Genomic DNA, 20,656 nt, shown 5'->3' with positions numbered 1-20,656 from the left:
TGACATGATTAATCTAGGATTTAGTGGCAGCTATGGGCTGCCATTAACTCCTTATTACTCCGATTTGCCAACGCACCAGGGTAAATCGGGAAGAGCCGGGTACAGTCCCAGAACTGTCGCATTTAATGTATGCGGCAATTCTGGGCGGCTGCTGACTGATATTGTTAGGCTGGGGGGCTCCCCATAACGTGGGGCTCCCCATCCTGAGAATACCAGTCTTCAGCCATATGGCTTTTTCTGGCTGGTATTAAAATAGGGGGGGGACCGTACGCCGTTTTTTTTTAATTATTTATTTATTTTACTGCACAGTATAGACACGCCCACCGGCGGCTGTGATTGGGTGCAGTGACACAGCTGTCACTCAGCGTGGTGGGCGTGTGTGACTGCAACCAATCACAGGCGCCTGTGGGCAGTGAAAGCAAGGAATACGAGATTGTTTAATGAGCGTCCGGCATTTTCAAAATAGTAAAAGCCGCCGGAGCTTTTATAACAGCAGTGCAGCACCGCGCCGGAGATCAGGGAACGGTAAGTATGAGAGAGGGGGGGAACTGACTGACAGACAGCGAGAGGGACAGATAAGACAGAGAGACCGACTGACGGACTGAGGGAGAGAACGAAACAGAAAAAGAAAAAAGACCGACATCACATGAAAAAAGCACAAAACGTACAGGGAACAGAGATGCGACCGTGTCACTCGGACGTGCGCACAGATCCATTGACTTTCATTGGGCCCGTGCTGTGTGCTGAAAACGGACATGCTTCCGTGCAAAACGGAGACACAAACGTAGCACGCACACGGACACACGGACCTTAATGAAAAACGCACATGTGTCCTCAAACATTAAATAACATTGGTGCACGTTTGGCCGTGTCTCCGGTATATACGGAAACGGACCAAACACGCACGTTTTATACGGATGTGTGTTGCAGGCCTAACATGTATGAAATACCGCGCTACAATCAATGGGATGGACCTGACAAAAGGACAAAGATTTCAAACTTAAAAACAGACTGTCACAGACTTGATTGCATCCAAAAATTAGCTAAATAAAAACATAAGTCTGTGTATATTTAGGTTTGTATTTAGCTAAGTCTGTGACATGAACAGTCTGTGTTTAACTTGGAAATCTTTGTCCTTTTGTCAGGTCCATCCCATTGATTGTAGCGCAGTATTTCATACTTGTGTTAGGTTTAGATTTTTACTTCTAATAAGCCAACATCCATGGTTAATTGAAATTACCAGCAGCAATCCAAATACAAGAAAGAGGTGTATTTTATTTGTCTTTATTTTATCTTTCACCTTCTTCTTTGATCCTATCATTTTGTTGTAATTCATTTATTTATTGTTAAGAAATAAATAATTTTCAACCTTGATATTAACAATAACATTTCAATCTTTGACAATTTAGCTTCTTCTGATGATATGTTGTTAGAATTAATACACTATCTTCTCAACCTTTAATTAATAAAGGTTATACATCACCAAACCTGGAATGTTAGAGTTTTATATATTTCTACTGACCGTCATGATTTTGGCAGGATAAGTTGGGAGGTTTCATTGATACCATTTTGGGCCACATAATATTTTTTTCTATTTCACTTTTTGTGAGGCAGAATATAGAAGGACCAGAAATTCAGGGTTTTTGCTTACGCTGTTTACCACGTCATAAAAGTGATAACACAACTTTATTATTCGGGTCACTGCGATTAAAGTGATACCACTATTACATATATTATATATTTTTTTATTTGGCGCTTTAACAACTTTAAAACAATTTTATAGGGAAAAGGAATTGTTTATGCATTGTTGTGTTCTAAGTGCTGTAGCCTTCTACATTTTTCACTGATGGAACTATGTGACAGCTTGCATTTTTGCAGAATAAGATGATGTTTCCGCAGATAAAATTTTTATTTACATGTAACAATGTTTCGATCACGTTTGATTACACTTTTTTTTGGTGATATGATGAATAAAGCATATTGTTTTTCCAGTTTTTAATTTTTACTGTGTTCACTGAAGGGGTAAACTAGTGTGACAGTTGTAAACAGTGAGTCGTTACAAATGTGGCGATAACAAAAATGTGTACATTTATTGTTTAATTATTTTTTTACTTAAAAATATGTATTAACTGGTATTAAATTTTTTGAAATTTTATTTGCTCTTTATTTTTTATTTTTTTTTTACTTTTTTACTTACTCCCTTTATGAGACATCACCTTTTATTAGTTTGACTGCTGATATAATCCATTGCAATTTACCAGCATTGCAATGGATTATATGTCAGAGCTACACTTGCAGCTGACACTTTGCCTCACATATCATGCATTTAGCATGGTATACCAGGCATTCTCCAGCTGAGTGACTGAGAAGTTGTCATGACTGGTCATCATGGCAGCGGTCGCATCCACCTAAATGCCGAGAATGCTATTTATTACAGCATTTAGGGGGTTATTCCCCTCACCCCTGGCGATTTTTGCTTTGAATTTTCGTTTTTCGGTCACCTTCTTCAATAATATTTTTATTTTTTATGTCAATATAGATATATAAGGCTTCTTTTTTTGTGGGATGACTTGTACTTTTGAATGAAATGATTCATTTTACCATATACTATACAGGAAAATGGGGTAGAAAATCCAAGTGCAATGAAATTGCAAACACAAGTGCAATTTCACAATTGACTTTGGGTGTTTTATTAACCATGTTCACTACATGGTAAAACTGACATGGCAGTATGATGCCTCAGGTAAGAACCAGTTTTTAGATAACAAACATGTATACTTTTATTTAAGCAGTGTAAAACAAGAGAATTGGACTCTTTTCGCCATTTGTCGCATCCCGTAGCCAGGGCTGGGACTCGCCCGGTTCCCCTCAGTTCGATGGAGCCCGTTGTTAAAACAGCAGCCTGCTCCCGCAACTGGGAAGATGAAGAGCTGCAAACTGTCAGCCTTAGGCCCTGTGCGCACTGGAAAACGTAATTGTTTTAAGAAAATTCCACAGGGTCTGAAAGATTACCGCACCAGCGGTAAAAAACCTATAATGCTCAGGTAACATAATATACACCTGGTTATATGCCATATGCATTCATTCTCCTATTATCTACAGATATTTCATGATCACTCCACACCTATAATGCTCAGGTAACATAATATACACCTGGTTATATGCCATATGCATTCATTCTCCTATTATCTACAGATATTTCATGATCATTCCACACCTATAATTCTCAGGTAACATAATATACACCTGGTTAAATGCCATATGCATTCATTCTCCTATTATCTACAGATATTTCATGATCATTCCACACCTATAATGCTCAGGTAACATAATATACACCTGGTTATATGCCATATGCATTCATTCTCCTATTATCTACAGATATTTCATGATCACTCCACACCTATAATGCTCAGGTAACATAATATACACCTGGTTATATGCCATATGCATTCATTCTCCTATTATCTACAGATATTTCATGATCATTCCACACCTATAATTCTCAGGTAACATAATATACACCTGGTTAAATGCCATATGCATTCATTCTCCTATTATCTACAGATATTTCATGATCATTCCACACCTATAATGCTCAGGTAACATAATATACACCTGGTTATATGCCATATGCATTCATTCTCCTATTATCTACATATATTTCATGATCACTCCACACCTATAATGCTCAGGTAACATAATATACACCTGGTTATATGCCATATGCATTCATTCTCCTATTATCTACATATATTTCATGATCACTCGACACCTATAATGCTCAGGTAACATAATATACACCTGGTTATATGCCATATGCGTTCATTATCCTATTATCTACAGATATTTCATAATCATTCCACACCTATAATGCTCAGGTAACATAATATACACCTGGTTATATGCCATTTGTGTTCATTCTCCTATTATCTACAGATATTTCATGATCATTCCACACCAATAATGCTCAGGTAACGTAATATACACCTGGTTATATGCCATATGTGTTCATTCTCCTATTATCTACAGATATTTCATAATCATTCCACACCTATAATGCTCAGGTAACATAATATACACCTGGTTATATGCCATATGCGTTCATTCTCCTATTATCTACAGATATTTCATGATCATTCCACACCAATAATGCTCAGGTAACGTAATATACACCTAGTTATATGCCATATGTGTTCATTCTCCTGTAATCTACAGATATTTCATGATCATTCCACACCAATAATGCTCAGGTAACGTAATATACACCTGGTTATATGCCATATGCGCTCATTCTCCTGTAATCTACAGATATTTCATGATCATTCCACACCTATGATGCTCAGGTAACGTAATATACACCTGGTTATATGCCATATGCGCTCATTCTCCTGTAATCTACAGATATTTCATGATCATTCCACACCTATAATGCTCAGGTAACATAATATACACCTGGTTATATGGCATATGCGCTCATTCTCCTATTATCTACAGATATTTCATGATCATTCCACACCTATAATGCTCAGGTAACATAATATACACCTGGTTATATGCCATATGCATTCATTCTCCTATTATCTACAGATATTTCCTGATCATTCCACACCTATAATGCTCAGGTAACATAATATACACCTGGTTATATGCCATATGTGTTCATTCTCCTATTATCTACAGATATTTCATAATCATTCCACACCTATAATGCTCAGGTAACATAATATACACCTGGTTATATGCCATATGCGCTCATTCTCCTGTAATCTACAGATATTTCATGATCATTCCACACCTATAATGCTCAGGTAACATAATATATACCTGGTTATATGGCATATGCGTTCATTCTCCTATTATCTACAGATATTTCATAATCATTCCACACCTATAATGCTCAGGTAACATAATATACACCTGGTTATATGCCATATGCGCTCATTCTCCTGTAATCTACAGATATTTCATGATCATTCCACACCTATAATGCTCAGGTAACGTAATATACACCTGGTTATATGCCATATGCGCTCATTCTCCTGTAATCTACAGATATTTCATGATCATTCCACACCTATAATGCTCAGGTAACATAATATACACCTGGTTATATGCCATATGCGCTCATTCTCCTGTAATCTACAGATATTTCATGATCATTCCACACCTATAATGCTCAGGTAACATAATATATACCTGGTTATATGGCATATGCGTTCATTCTCCTATTATCTACAGATATTTCATAATCATTCCACACCTATAATGCTCAGGTAACATAATATACACCTGGTTATATGCCATATGCATTCATTCTCCTATTATCTACAGATATTTCATGATCATTCCACACCTATAATGCTCAGGTAACGTAATATATACCTGGTTATATGCCATATGCATTCATTCTCCTATTATCTACAGATATTTCATGATCATTCCACACCTATAATGCTCAGGTAACGTAATATATACCTGGTTATATGCCATATGCATTCATTCTCCTATTATCTACAGATATTTCATGATCATTCCACACCTATAATGCTCAGGTAACATAATATACACCTGGTTATATGCCATATGCATTCATTCTCCTATTATCTACAGATATTTCATGATCATTCCACACCTATAATGCTCAGGTAACATAATATACACCTGGTTATATGCCATATGCGCTCATTCTCCTGTAATCTACAGATATTTCATGATCATTCCACACCTATAATGCTCAGGTAACATAATATACACCTGGTTATATGCCATATGCGCTCATTCTCCTGTAATCTACAGATATTTCATGATCATTCCACACCTATAATGCTCAGGTAACGTAATATACACCTGGTTATATGCCATATGCATTCATTCTCCTATTATCTACAGATATTTCATGATCATTCCACACCTATAATGCTCAGGTAACATAATATACACCTGGTTATATGCCATATGCGTTCATTCTCCTATTATCTACAGATATTTCATGATCATTCCACACCTATAATGCTCAGGTAACATAATATACACCTGGTTATATGCCATATGCGCTCATTCTCCTATTATCTACAGATATTTCATGATCATTCCACACCTATAATGCTCAGGTAACATAATATACACCTGGTTATATGCCATATGCGCTCATTCTCCTGTAATCTACAGATATTTCATGATCAGTCCACACCTATAATGCTCAGGTAACATAATATACACCTGGTTATATGCCATATGCATTCATTCTATTATTATCTACAGATATTTCATAATCATTCCACACCTATAATGCTCAGGTAACGTAATATACACCTGGTTATATGCCATATGCATTCATTTTCCCATTATCTACAGATATTTCATAATCATTCCACACCTATAATGCTCAGGTAACATAATATACACCTGGTTATATGGCATATGCGCTCATTCTCCTATTATCTACAGATATTTCATGATCATTCCACACCTATAATGCTCAGGTAACATAATATACACCTGGTTATATGCCATATGCATTCATTCTCCTATTATCTACAGATATTTCATGATCATTCCACACCTATAATGCTCAGGTAACATAATATACACCTGGTTATATGCCATATGCATTCATTCTCCTATTATCTACAGATATTTCATGATCATTCCACACCTATAATGCTCAGGTAACATAATATACACCTGGTTATATGCCATATGTGTTCATTCTCCTATTATCTACAGATATTTCATGATCATTCCACACCTATAATGCTCAGGTAACGTAATATACACCTGGTTATATGCCATATGCATTCATTTTCCCATTATCTACAGATATTTCATAATCATTCCACACCTATAATGCTCAGGTAACATAATATACACCTGGTTATATGGCATATGCGCTCATTCTCCTATTATCTACAGATATTTCATGATCATTCCACACCTATAATGCTCAGGTAACATAATATACACCTGGTTATATGCCATATGCATTCATTCTCCTATTATCTACAGATATTTCATGATCATTCCACACCTATAATGCTCAGGTAACATAATATACACCTGGTTATATGCCATATGTGTTCATTATCCTATTATCTACAGATATTTCATGATCATTCCACACCTATAATGCTCAGGTAACGTAATATACACCTGGTTATATGCCATATGCATTCATTTTCCCATTATCTACAGATATTTCATAATCATTCCACACCTATAATGCTCAGGTAACATAATATACACCTGGTTATATGCCATATGCATTCATTCTCCTATTATCTACAGATATTTCATGATCATTCCACACCTATAATGCTCAGGTAACATAATATACACCTGGTTATATGCCATATGCATTCATTCTCCTATTATCTACAGATATTTCATGATCATTCCACACCTATAATGCTCAGGTAACATAATATACACCTGGTTATATGCCATATGTGTTCATTCTCCTATTATCTACAGATATTTCATGATCATTCCACACCTATAATGCTCAGGTAACATAATATACACCTGGTTATATGCCATATGCATTCATTCTCCTATTATCTACAGATATTTCATGATCATTCCACACCTATAATGCTCAGGTAACATAATATACACCTGGTTATATGCCATATGTGTTCATTATCCTATTATCTACAGATATTTCATGATCATTCCACACCTATAATGCTCAGGTAACGTAATATACACCTGGTTATATGCCATATGCATTCATTTTCCCATTATCTACAGATATTTCATAATCATTCCACACCTATAATGCTCAGGTAACATAATATACACCTGGTTATATGCCATATGCATTCATTCTCCTATTATCTACAGATATTTCATGATCATTCCACACCTATAATGCTCAGGTAACATAATATACACCTGGTTATATGCCATATGCATTCATTCTCCTATTATCTACAGATATTTCATAATCATTCCACACCTATAATGCTCAGGTAACATAATATACACCTGGTTATATGCCATATGCCTTCATTCTCCTATTATCTACAGATATTTCATGTTCATTCCACACCTATAATGCTCAGGTAACATAATATACACCTGGTTATATGCCATATGCATTCATTCTCCTATTATCTACAGATATTTCATGATCATTCCACACCTATAATGCTCAGGTAACATAATATACACCTGGTTATATGCCATATGTGTTCATTCTCCTATTATCTACAGATATTTCATGATCATTCCACACCTATAATGCTCAGGTAACATAATATACACCTGGTTATATGCCATATGCATTCATTCTCCTATTATCTACAGATATTTCATGATCATTCCACACCTATAATGCTCAGGTAACATAATATACACCTGGTTATATGCCATATGTGTTCATTCTCCTATTATCTACAGATATTTCATGATCATTCCACACCTATAATGCTCAGGTAACATAATATACACCTGGTTATATGCCATATGCGCTCATTCTCCTATTATCTACAGATATTTCATGATCATTCCACACCTATAATGCTCAGGTAACATAATATACACCTGGTTATATGCCATATGCATTCATTCTCCTATTATCTACAGATATTTCATGATCATTCCACACCTATAATGCTCAGGTAACATAATATACACCTGGTTATATGCCATATGTGTTCATTCTCCTATTATCTACAGATATTTCATGATCATTCCACACCTATAATGCTCAGGTAACATAATATACACCTGGTTATATGCCATATGCATTCATTCTCCTATTATCTACAGATATTTCATAATCATTCCACACCTATAATGCTCAGGTAACATAATATACACCTGGTTATATGCCATATGTGTTCATTCTCCTATTATCTACAGATATTTCATGATCATTCCACACCTATAATGCTCAGGTAACATAATATACACCTGGTTATATGCCATATGCATTCATTCTCCTATTATCTACAGATATTTCATGATCATTCCACACCTATAATGCTCAGGTAACATAATATACACCTGGTTATATGCCATATGTGTTCATTCTCCTATTATCTACAGATATTTCATGATCATTCCACACCTATAATGCTCAGGTAACATAATATACACCTGGTTATATGCCATATGCATTCATTCTCCTATTATCTACAGATATTTCATAATCATTCCACACCTATAATGCTCAGGTAACATAATATACACCTGGTTATATGCCATATGCATTCATTCTCCTATTATCTACAGATATTTCATGATCATTCCACACCTATAATGCTCAGGTAACATAATATACACCTGGTTATATGCCATATGTGTTCATTCTCCTATTATCTACAGATATTTCATGATCATTCCACACCTATAATGCTCAGGTAACATAATATACACCTGGTTATATGCCATATGCATTCATTCTCCTATTATCTACAGATATTTCATAATCATTCCACACCTATAATGCTCAGGTAACATAATATACACCTGGTTATATGCCATATGCATTCATTCTCCTATTATCTACAGATATTTCATGATCATTCCACACCTATAATGCTCAGGTAACATAATATACACCTGGTTATATGCCATATGTGTTCATTCTCCTATTATCTACAGATATTTCATGATCATTCCACACCTATAATGCTCAGGTAACATAATATACACCTGGTTATATGCCATATGCATTCATTCTCCTATTATCTACAGATATTTCATAATCATTCCACACCTATAATGCTCAGGTAACATAATATACACCTGGTTATATGCCATATGCATTCATTCTCCTATTATCTACAGATATTTCATAATCATTCCACACCTATAATGCTCAGGTAACATAATATACACCTGGTTATATGCCATATGCATTCATTCTCCTATTATCTACAGATATTTCATAATCATTCCACACCTATAATGCTCAGGTAACATAATATACACCTGGTTATATGCCATATGTGTTCATTCTCCTATTATCTACAGATATTTCATGATCATTCCACACCTATAATGCTCAGGTAACATAATATACACCTGGTTATATGCCATATGCATTCATTCTCCTATTATCTACAGATATTTCATGATCATTCCACACCTATAATGCTCAGGTAACATAATATACACCTGGTTATATGCCATATGTGTTCATTCTCCTATTATCTACAGATATTTCATGATCATTCCACACCTATAATGCTCAGGTAACATAATATACACCTGGTTATATGCCATATGTGTTCATTCTCCTATTATCTACAGATATTTCATGATCATTCCACACCTATAATGCTCAGGTAACATAATATACACCTGGTTATATGCCATATGCATTCATTCTCCTATTATCTACAGATATTTCATGTTCATTCCATGTCTAACTTGCCCAAGAAACCTTTTATACATCTACATAATATACACCTAATAAGTTATTATCTTCATTCTTTTTATTTATTCCTTTTCATCATTCTTTTTAGTATGTCCCCGTACACACACAGCTCTGCTACATCCACACATAACCTCCCCTCATCCAGCACCATGACACCCAGCACAGCAGAGTCCTGCATACACTGAGGAGCTGATCATGTGACCCCTGACTCCTCCCCTCCATGTGACATCATCACAGGTCCTGGAAGCACAGAGCAGCCATATATCTAGTGTGCGGCTCTGCAGGAGGAGGTGTGTGGAGATTCCCCATTACTGGGCTCAGGCTCCATACACATTAGATGCTGGGGGAGAACAATCGCTCTATAGAAGAGAATCCTCCTGATTGCCCCGTGAAGGATGGATATGGACAGGGACAAGATGGCGGAGAGGATATTACACCTCACCCTAGAGATCCTCTTCCGGCTTACTGGAGAGGTGAGAGATTCTGATGAGGTCACATTACACCATTCTTATCTATGGGAATAACAAATGGACAGAACTGGAGAGGTGAGGACTCTGGAAATGTCTGGAGTGAGATTTCTTACTTTGTCTCTCCATAACCAGGATTACACAGTAGTGAAGAAGACCTCTAGTGAGCGCTGTCAGGCCCCTGTGTCTGAGGGATGGGGAAGACCCCTGAGCCCAATCACGGGGCCTCACCCCCCGATACATGAGGACATCAATGACCAGAAGATCCTAGAACTCACCTACAAGATGATTGAGCTGCTGACTGGAGAGGTGACACTGCTGGGAATGCTGGGACATTATACAGTAACGCTATGAAGGGATCGGGGGTGACGGTATCATTGTATGTGTCAGGTTCCTATAAGGTGTCAGGACGTCACCGTCTATTTCTCCATGGAGGAGTGGGAGTATTTAGAAGGGCACAAAGATCTGTACAAGGACGTCATGATGGAGGATCCCCGGCCCCTCACATCACCAGGTAACAGACAGCACTAAATACACACGGCCTATAATTATCTGTATGTAAGGAATGAATTCAGTCCCTGTATGTGTCTCCTCCAGTTCTATCCAGTAAGAGGACAACACCAGAGAGATGTCCCCGTCCTCTTCTCCCACAGGACTGTAAACAAGAAGACCCCGATGTTCCTCAGGATGATCAGGTAGATGGAGAGAAGGTGACATGAAATCTCCCTATGATGTGTAGACGGCTGTGAAGGTCTTGTGCTCAGTCTTGTTTTATCCTCCAGTATTATATGTGTTATACTTGTGTAATGAGAGCGGTGGAGATGGCAGGATTAGAGCTGATCATAGATGGGACTTCTCCATCTGTCTGTGACTTTTACAATATTTGTTTCAGGGTGAAGATCTGCCCCATATTAATACTACAGAGACATATGTGAGGGGTGATGAGCGGAGTAAAGAGGAGATTCCTACAGATAACCGCCCAGGTGAGTAGTGACCACTAAATGCAGAGGAGTCACAGATCATTCTCAGTCACCGGCTGCTTTATCAGGGTTGTAGTAGATGCCCAAATCAAACACCTTCCTCTGGCGCACGTATGCAACAGGATGTTCTGTGTAATGTTTCGGCCTGAGTACCGCTGGATGAATAGTGAGGCTATAACATGTTGAGGTGGTTAAGATTGGATGGCTGAGAGTGCCTCCAGTTTCTTTGCATTGTCTTCCCTTGCTGAAAGAGCAGAGTTGGCACCTGCAGTCCATGGGAGTCTGTCTTCCACCATACCCCCTTGCAAAGCAGCCAAGTCATCAGATCCCCATATCATGCTTTTTGATGACTCTTCTGGCTTCTTGTGGCTGGGGTTCCGTGGCCTATCCACCTGCCCCTGCCCCAGAAGTGTAAGAGACAGAGTGCAGTGATTCCCAACCGCTTGTTCTGTTGGAGGATGAGTACTTGGGAAGGTTAATGCATATGGTCAGTGGACCACCACAGCACTGCTCTGAGGATGAAGGAACACAGACTTCAACTTCTGCGGTTTCTGCAGTGTGTAGATCGGCAAGGAGTGCAGGGGGGAGGAGTGGGTGGAAGATGTTGCTGGAGCTGATGAGGTCCTAGACCCCACAGGGACCAAAGGGCATTTGTGTAGCGTGCACAGTTCAGAGGAAAAGGTCATGCTGACCCAGCAGTACAGCAAAAGAGGGAGCAAGGTACAAAAGCACAGCCCCTAGTCAGTATGTCTGCTCCTACTAAAGACAGCTTGTCGTTTCCTCTGGGCTGCCTGGCAATCATAAGCCAATACATACTGCTATGCCTGCGTAAAGACTAGATTGTTACCAGTGCAGATTACTGGGTAGCCAGCCTGCTGAATCCCACCAACAAGGACAATGTAACATCCTTACCTCTGTCACTGGCGCAAGATCGGAAAGTACAGGAATACAAACGCACGCTGATAGACGCATTACTGACGGCGTTCCCGCCTGACAGCGAGGGCTCAGTAGAAGAAATAGCAGAGGAGAAGGAAGTCGCCAACACAGCTGAGGCACTGGCATCACCTTTGGAAGGGAGGGTTAGAATAGCCAAAATGTGGAAAACGTTTCTGAGCATGCCAACACATTCAACACAATCATCTGATATGGTCCATATAAGCAGGAGGCAGCATTTCAAATAGATGGTGGAAAAGTATGGTTCCACACATCTCCACATACTGAGTGATGAGTTCACCACATATAACTTCTGGGTCTCCAAATTGGACACATGATCTGAGCTTGCCCCTTATGCCTTGGAGGTGTTGGCCTTCCTGCGGCAAGTGTACTGTCGGATCGTGTATTTAGCTTGGCATGGGGTGTGATCACAGACCGTTGCAACCGCCTGGCCACAGCCAACGTGGATAAGCTCACATTATTTAAAATCAACCAGGTGTGGATCACAAAGAACTTGTCCATACCTTTGGCAAACTACAGATCTGTACCAGCCGCACCCAACCATTGTTATACAGTGCTGGCCAAAAGTATTGGCACCCCTGCAATTCTGTCACATAATACTCAGTTTCTTCTTGAAAATGATTGCAATCACAAATTCTTTGGTATTATTATCTTCATTTATTTTGCTTGCAATGAAAAAACACAAAAGAGAATGAAACAAAAATCAAATCATTGATCATTTCACACAAAACTCCAAAAATGGGCCAGACAAAAGTATTGGCACCCTTAGCCTAATACTTGGTTGCACAACCTTTAGCCAAAATAACTGCGAACAACCGTTTCCTGTAACCATCAATGAGTTTCTTACAATGCTCTGCTGGAATTTTAGACCATTCTTATTTGGCAAACTGCTCCAGGTCCCTGAGATTTGAAGGGTGCTTTCTCCAAACTGCCATTTTGAGATCTCTCCACAGGTGTTCTATGGGATTCAGGTCTGGACTCATTGCTGGCCACTTTAGTAGTCTCCAGTGCTTTCTTTCAAACCATTTTCTAGTGCTTTTTGAAGTGTGTTTTGGGTCATTGTCCTGCTGGAAGACCCATGACCTCTGAGGAAGACCCAGCTTTCTCACACTGGGCCCTACATTATGCTGCAAAATGTGTTGGTAGCAAAGCAACCCCAAAACATCAGAGAACCTCCGCCATGTTTGACTGTAGGGACTGTGTTCTTTTCTTTGAATGCCTCTTTTTTTTTTTTTTTTTATCCCTGTAAACTCTATGTTGAAGGCTTTTCCCAAAAAGCCCTACTTTTGTCTCATCTGACCAGAGAACATTCTTCCAAAACGTTTTAGGCTTTCTCAGGTACGTTTTGGCAAACTCCAGCCTGGCTTTTTTATGTCTCGGGGTAAGAAGTGGGGTCTTCCTGGGTATCCTACCATACAGTCCCTTTTCATTCAGACGCCAACGGATAGTATGGGTTGACATTGTTGTACAATCGGACTGCAGGGCAGCTTGAACTTGTTTGGATGTTAGTCGAGGTCCTTTATCCACCATCCGCACAATCTTGCGTTGAAATCTGTCATCAATTTTTCTTTTCCTTCCACATCTAAGGAGGTTAGCCACAGTGCCATGGGCTTTCAACTTCTTGATAACACTGCGCACCGTAGACACAGGAACTTTCAGGTCTTTGGAGATGGACTTGTAGCCTTGAGGTTGCTCATGCTTCCTCACAATTTGGATTCTCAAGTCCTCAGACAGTTCTTTGGTCTTCTTTTCTCCATGCTCAATGTGATACACATAAGGACACAGGACAGAGGTTGAGTCAACTTTAATCCATGTCAACTGGCTGCAAGTGTGATTTAGTTATTGCCAACACCTGTTAGGTGCCACAGGTAAGGTACAGGTGCTGTTAATTACACAAATTAGAGAAGCATCACATGATTTTTCAAACCGTGCCAATACTTTTGTCCACCCCCTTTTTTATGGTTGGTGTGGAATTATATCCAATTTGGCTTTATGACAATTTTTTTTTTTTTCATTGAAGACAAATTAAATGAAGATAATAATACCAAAGAATTTTTGATTGCAATCATTTTCAAGAAGAAACTGAGTATTATCTTACAGAATTGCAGGGGTGCCAATACTTTTGGCCAGCACTGTACTCTGTATGCCGTTTACTATGTTTTGAGTCCTCCGCCAATTAAAATAAAAAAAAAACAAAACAAGGGTTGGCTACCTTTTCTTCCACCTTCACATCCACATATGTCTACCTCTTCCTTCACTTCAACCTCCGCCTCCTGGTTCATGTTTATTTTTCCCTTTATTTTTCATTCCATATTTGTTTGCAGGGCAATTGTCCAACTTTTACTCCCAATTTGAATAGGGAATAAATAAAAAATGATGTGCGGTCCCCCCTATTTTTTATAGTACAGCAGACAGCTGTAGGCTGTCCCCTCAGCTGTCTGCTTTACCTTGGCTGATTATCAAAAATAAAAGTGACCCAAGGTGACTATTCAAAATTATTTATTTAAATAATTTTAAAAAACGGCGCGAAAGTCCTTTCTGTTTTTGATAATCAGCCAAGATAAAGCTGACAGCTTGGGGCTGGTATTACCAGGTTGGGAAGTCCATGGTTATTTAGCGCCACCCAGCCTAAAATTAAGAGCCTGCAGCCACCCTAGAAGTTTTGCATCCATTAGATGCACCAATTCTGGCTTTTACCCGTCTCTTCCATTACTAACCCCCTTGGCTTGATGCTAGCTGTCATCAACCCCTATAATATTACCCCTTTTGCCACCACACCAGGGCCGTTGGAATGAGTCTGGCAAACCATCAGAATTAGCGTATCTAACGGATGCGCCACTTCTATTTTTAGGCTTGGAAGGACCAAATAACCTATCAAAAATAGAAGGGCTTTCACACCTTTTTTTGTTGTTGTTGTTTTGTTTTTTGTTTTTTTAATGATTTAAATAAATAGACAAAAAAAAGGCATGAAGTCTCCTTTATTTTTGATAACCAGCCAAGGTAAAGCAGATAGTTGAGGGCTTTTTTTTTTTCTTATTCACTATCCCCATTTGTTTGCAGGGCAATTGTCTTGCTCTTTCCCCATTTTGCTTTCTTTTGCAGCCATAACTATGACCATTTTACAGCACCAAAGTTCAGGTCTCCATTGACTTACATGGGGTTCAGGGTCCCGGGTCAAATCCAGGTCCCTGTATTTATCTACTTTCACCTAAAGTCCAGCCGAACCCGGAAAACCCAAACATCAATGGATCATCCCTACTTATTATTCCAATATTTGAATGGAAAAATTAACAAAGAGGGTTGAACATCTAATGGTTCCTGCTCTGAGGTCTACTGTTAGATTGTGAATGTGTTTTGTTTTAGTAAATCAATACATTCTGCTACATAACTTGCAATTTTTTTTTACTTATTTTAGAAATTATATCCTTAAATTTGTATGTTATTAATTTTATTTTTATTCTTCACAGATGACTGTACCAGGAGATCAGAGGCACAGCTGACATCTTCAATTTTTAAATCTGATGACCTTGAAATCACACAAGATATAACTGAAGTGAATGCCAGTATTCCAGATATACCATCAACCCTTCACAGCAAAGATCTATCATCTGATTCTGTTAAGCAAGTCTTACCTTCTGATTCATCACAGACTATTAAGAAAAATAAATGTGACAAAAGGGGCATTAAAAATCAAAGTGCTCTTACAGCAAAGAAGCCATTTTCAATTTCAGAAGATGGAACAATCCATCAAAAAATTCACACCGGGGAGAAAAGGTTTTCTTCGGAGTCTGTTAGTTACCAGAGAACTCAAACAGAGGAAAAGCCTTTTTCCTGTTCAGAATGTGGAAAACATTTTTTATGGAAATCAAATCTTGTTAATCATCAGAAAACTCACACTAGAAAGAAGCTATATTCATGTTTAGAATGTGGGAAATGTTTTACAAAAAAGTCAGTTCTTGTTGAACACCAGAAATTTCACACAGGCGAGAAACCTTTTTCATGTTCAGAATGTGGGAAATGTTTTGCACATAAATCACATTTTGTTACACATCAAAGAACTCATACGGGGGAGAAGCCATATTCATGTTCAGAATGTGGGAAATGTTTTAACCAAACATCACATCTTGTTACACATCAGAGAACTCACACAGGGGAGAAGCCTTTTTCATGTTTAGAATGTGGGAAATGTTTTGCAGATAAATCAAGTCGTGTTAAACACCAAAGAATTCACACAGGGGAGAAACCTTTTTTATGTTCGCAATGTGGGAAATCTTTTGCAGATAAATCAAGTCTTGTTATACATCAAAGAATTCACACAGGGGATAAGCCATATTTATGTTCAGAATGTGGGAAATGTTTTGCAGATCAATCAAGTCTTGTTAAACACCAGAGAACTCACACAGGGGAGAAACCCTTTTCATGTTCAGAATGTGGAAAATATTTTACACACAAATGGGATCTTTTTAAACATCACAAAACTCACATGGCAAAATGCCTTCATCATACCTAGAAGGTGAGAACTGTTTTACTTGAAGATTAGTTTGTTGACCTCCAAGAAAAATTCACACTGAACAAGAAACACAAGAGACAGACAAAGTAAAAGCAAATAAGAAAACAAGAAAGTGAAAGCACATTAGAAGTTATATTAAAATATATATACAGTTACTTATAAACGTCTGTTTTCTAAACATCAGATAAAAAGCAATATTCCATGTGCATTGAACATTTCATATTGTTATATATTTATATTCAAGTGAAGTGAGTATCCTTCATTCTACAATGATGAAAGGTCCTAAGTTCTTTCAACATGAGATGCTGAAATATGTCAATATGATTTCCTCGATGGTGTAAGGGATAGAAGCTGGAGGAACCCTTAACTTCCACATGTAACAGGGGTTCGTTATTTTCTGGGTACGGTCTCCAAATGACGCAGAGGTAGTGTGTTTCTTATCGATACTCCCCAATAAGGGTTGTTGTTGCTTTAATTTTAACTTCTGCTTATCTTTAATCATGAAATGTCTCTGTAGAGTTAGTTTGCGGACAAAACTATTTATATCATTAAACAAATGGAATAGATTCACATTACTATTTGGACAGAAGGATAGATCCCTTTTTAACAATTGTGTTTCTCCATATTGGCCTCCCCTAAAAAATTGGGCTTAAAGATGTCTGATCTAGATGATACTACAGATTATATGGATGTATGAAATGGTACGTGGCTCAAATTTAGGGGATTAGGATCTGCCGGATTATGAGAAACGGTGTTATGAATATTACTGTCTTAAAGAGGGACAGTAAGTATTGAGGAATTAAGTAGGTTCTCATCTTCGATGTTTATATTAGTTGAATTCCCTATATTGGTCTGGTGTATTACAATAGACCCCGTCGGTATCATGGGAATATTCATGGGAATCCTTATGATGATCTAAATGGGATCCCGGAACACCAGGGGATCTAGGGATCAAAGAAGACACTTCAGTTCTAATAATATTGGACTGGGATCGGGGTGGGACATGTTCTTGTCTATCACGGGCCAGTTTTTTTTAGCTTTTTAGAAATTTATTTGCTTTCATATTCAGTTAGTCTATCAGTGAGAGCCATATTTTGCCCTTTGTATTCTGGTGCAGACTCAAAGACTGATAGTTCTCATTTAATGCATACTAATTTGTCCATAACTGCAATGGCCAATAACTCTCTTTTAGAAATAAGATTGTTAATCATACCTTTGGAACATTCCATCATAAATCCATCCCACTCTTTGGTGTAAGCCAAGTCATGGGGAAAAAATGAGGTAAAGGGCATTCTTAAACCTCGTGGAATAATGTTCTCCTTTAAATATTGGTGCAAAGAAGTCCAAAATGGCCGCCGATGCAGGAGGACGTATCTGACAGAGCTCTGAGACATCCAGAGACATCTGAGCCCCTGCCCGACTTAGATCCATCTGAAGCCTCCATATACCGTCCCTGAGAGCCAGCGGACCCCAGGAGACGAGTATTGTGGGACAGGACCCTACCTGAATCCCAGCAGACATCATTCTCAAGGGAGGCCTGGGACCACGCTGCAGACGCTGAGACCAGGAGCGCGGTGAAAACCGCCCAGAGGAAGGAGAGCCGACGGGTGAAGAGGGAGCAGAGGCTTGAAAATCCGGGAAGAACACAAGGGAGGAAGGGATACCCAGAAGTCCCAAAGCGGAGGAGAAGCAGACACTTACCCGGCCTGGAGGAGGGAGAGACGCTGGAGGGGAGTGGAGCACGAGCCGGACACAGTGAGGGGGAGCCGCCTGGTGACTGTCGGGCCTGAGAGAGAGCCGGCTGGAGGCAGGCAGTGAGGTGACAGGCGAACGGCAAGAGAGAGGAGGCTGGTGAGTGGAAATCCCCCGTGCATAGGGGCGACAACCAGCCGGGTAACTGGCTGGTCCTAGGACGTATACACCCCCTGGCTCTAAAGCCAGTGCCACGCACTAGAGCACCATTACCCACTAGGGCTGTAAATTAACCCTCACCCCCGCAGCACGAGTCGCATTGCTCTGATAAGAAGCACAGGGGCTGTACACGGGTGTGGAGGAGTCTGAGGCTGGTTTCCCTGGAGGGGAGGGGGAAGAGGGAAAGCTAAGACCTCCAGAGAAGAAAGTAAGCCCTGAGATCTGATAACATCCAGTGCCCTTATAACATCTGAAGAGTTAACCCCTGACTCAAGTCTGATCCTGTGGCAGTACAGGGAGAGGGGTACTACGGTTCCCTCTTCCATGATATAAGTAAAGAAGGGAGAAGGAAGAAAATTTGGGGCAGTGCTGCAGAATTGTCTTTTCAGAGCCTGCCTTTTCTCTATATAGAAAAATCCCTCACTTTCTGCACTGTACTCTGCTGCCATCTTGTGGACATTGGAATAATAGCTTGCTGCAAAGAGATTTTCACAGAACGGAGCCATGAAAGAGATGTACACCCCTGTATAATGTCTGAGTAGAGGGGGGCTTGTCTTACCGCCCAGATAGAGGACATAAGTGAACAACTATAACTTTAACGGTCTTACATCTATAAACAATATTGAAAGGCGACATAATATATTGTACAGACCAGGTGACGATCTGGCTGGGGTGAGGAGGAGAAGAGGTCCAAGCTGGTCATATAGATTGAAAGGGGGGCAGTCGTTTGTGACCCCTCTAGACAAGTTTCTTACTAAAAGAGACTGTGCTGTGAGTGACCCCATGCCACCAAAGTCACGACAACAATCAACCCATAAAAGCAATCAAGCGAAAAATAAAACTACGCGGTCGGGTTCCGTGGATATGGACCTAGACTCTACGCCTTCGCTGTCTGCTTTGGTGTCTCAACAGGAAGATGAGGGAGGGTCACGCGACTCCCCATCAGAATCTGAGCCGGGAGATATGGAACACCATTTTGACCACAGAAAATTAAAAAAGTATCTGGATCTCCTTCCTACCAAGGAAGACTTCAGATCCCTGATCTCGGAAGTAAAAGAAACCTGTAAGTCAGAGATTAACTCAATCCGCCAAGATGTTGGGCTACTAGCAGATAGAGTGGACTCGGTGGAAAGGGATCACGATACCACTAGACAGTACATCATCAAATTACAAAAGAACGTGACCTCTTATGCTCGGGCTCTGAGTGAAACTAACAAACACCTGGAGGACCTAGACAACAGAGGGCGCCGTAATAATATCCGAGTGAGAGGCGTCCCTGAGGCTACAGGTAATGAAGACGTCCATGCCATACTTGAAACCATATTCAATACTGTACTGGAGCGCCCTACAACTCAAAGGATAAAATTGGACAGAGCACATAGAGCATTACGCCCCAGGGGGCCTCAAAATTACTCTCGTGACATTATTTGCTGTGTCCATGACT

General features: G+C 39.3%; 1 protein-coding gene across 1 annotated transcript in view; it reads left to right on the top strand.

Moving 5' to 3' along the window:
- LOC142312349 (uncharacterized) overlaps positions 1-18,332 on the top strand; it is a 229,460-nt gene extending 211,128 nt beyond the window's left edge. The window contains exons 10-12 of the mRNA XM_075351287.1: positions 11,455-11,552; positions 11,750-11,840; positions 16,259-18,332. Coding sequence (XP_075207402.1) covers positions 11,455-11,552; positions 11,750-11,840; positions 16,259-17,301 — 1,232 coding nt within the window. The 3' untranslated portion in view covers positions 17,302-18,332. The remainder of the gene's footprint in view (positions 1-11,454; positions 11,553-11,749; positions 11,841-16,258) is intronic.
- Positions 18,333-20,656: the final 2,324 nt, after the last annotated feature.

Source organism: Anomaloglossus baeobatrachus, chromosome 5 (genome assembly GCF_048569485.1).
Source record: "Anomaloglossus baeobatrachus isolate aAnoBae1 chromosome 5, aAnoBae1.hap1, whole genome shotgun sequence".
Lineage (NCBI taxonomy): Eukaryota > Metazoa > Chordata > Amphibia > Anura > Aromobatidae > Anomaloglossus > Anomaloglossus baeobatrachus.
This window is presented reverse-complemented; position numbering and strand designations above follow the sequence as displayed.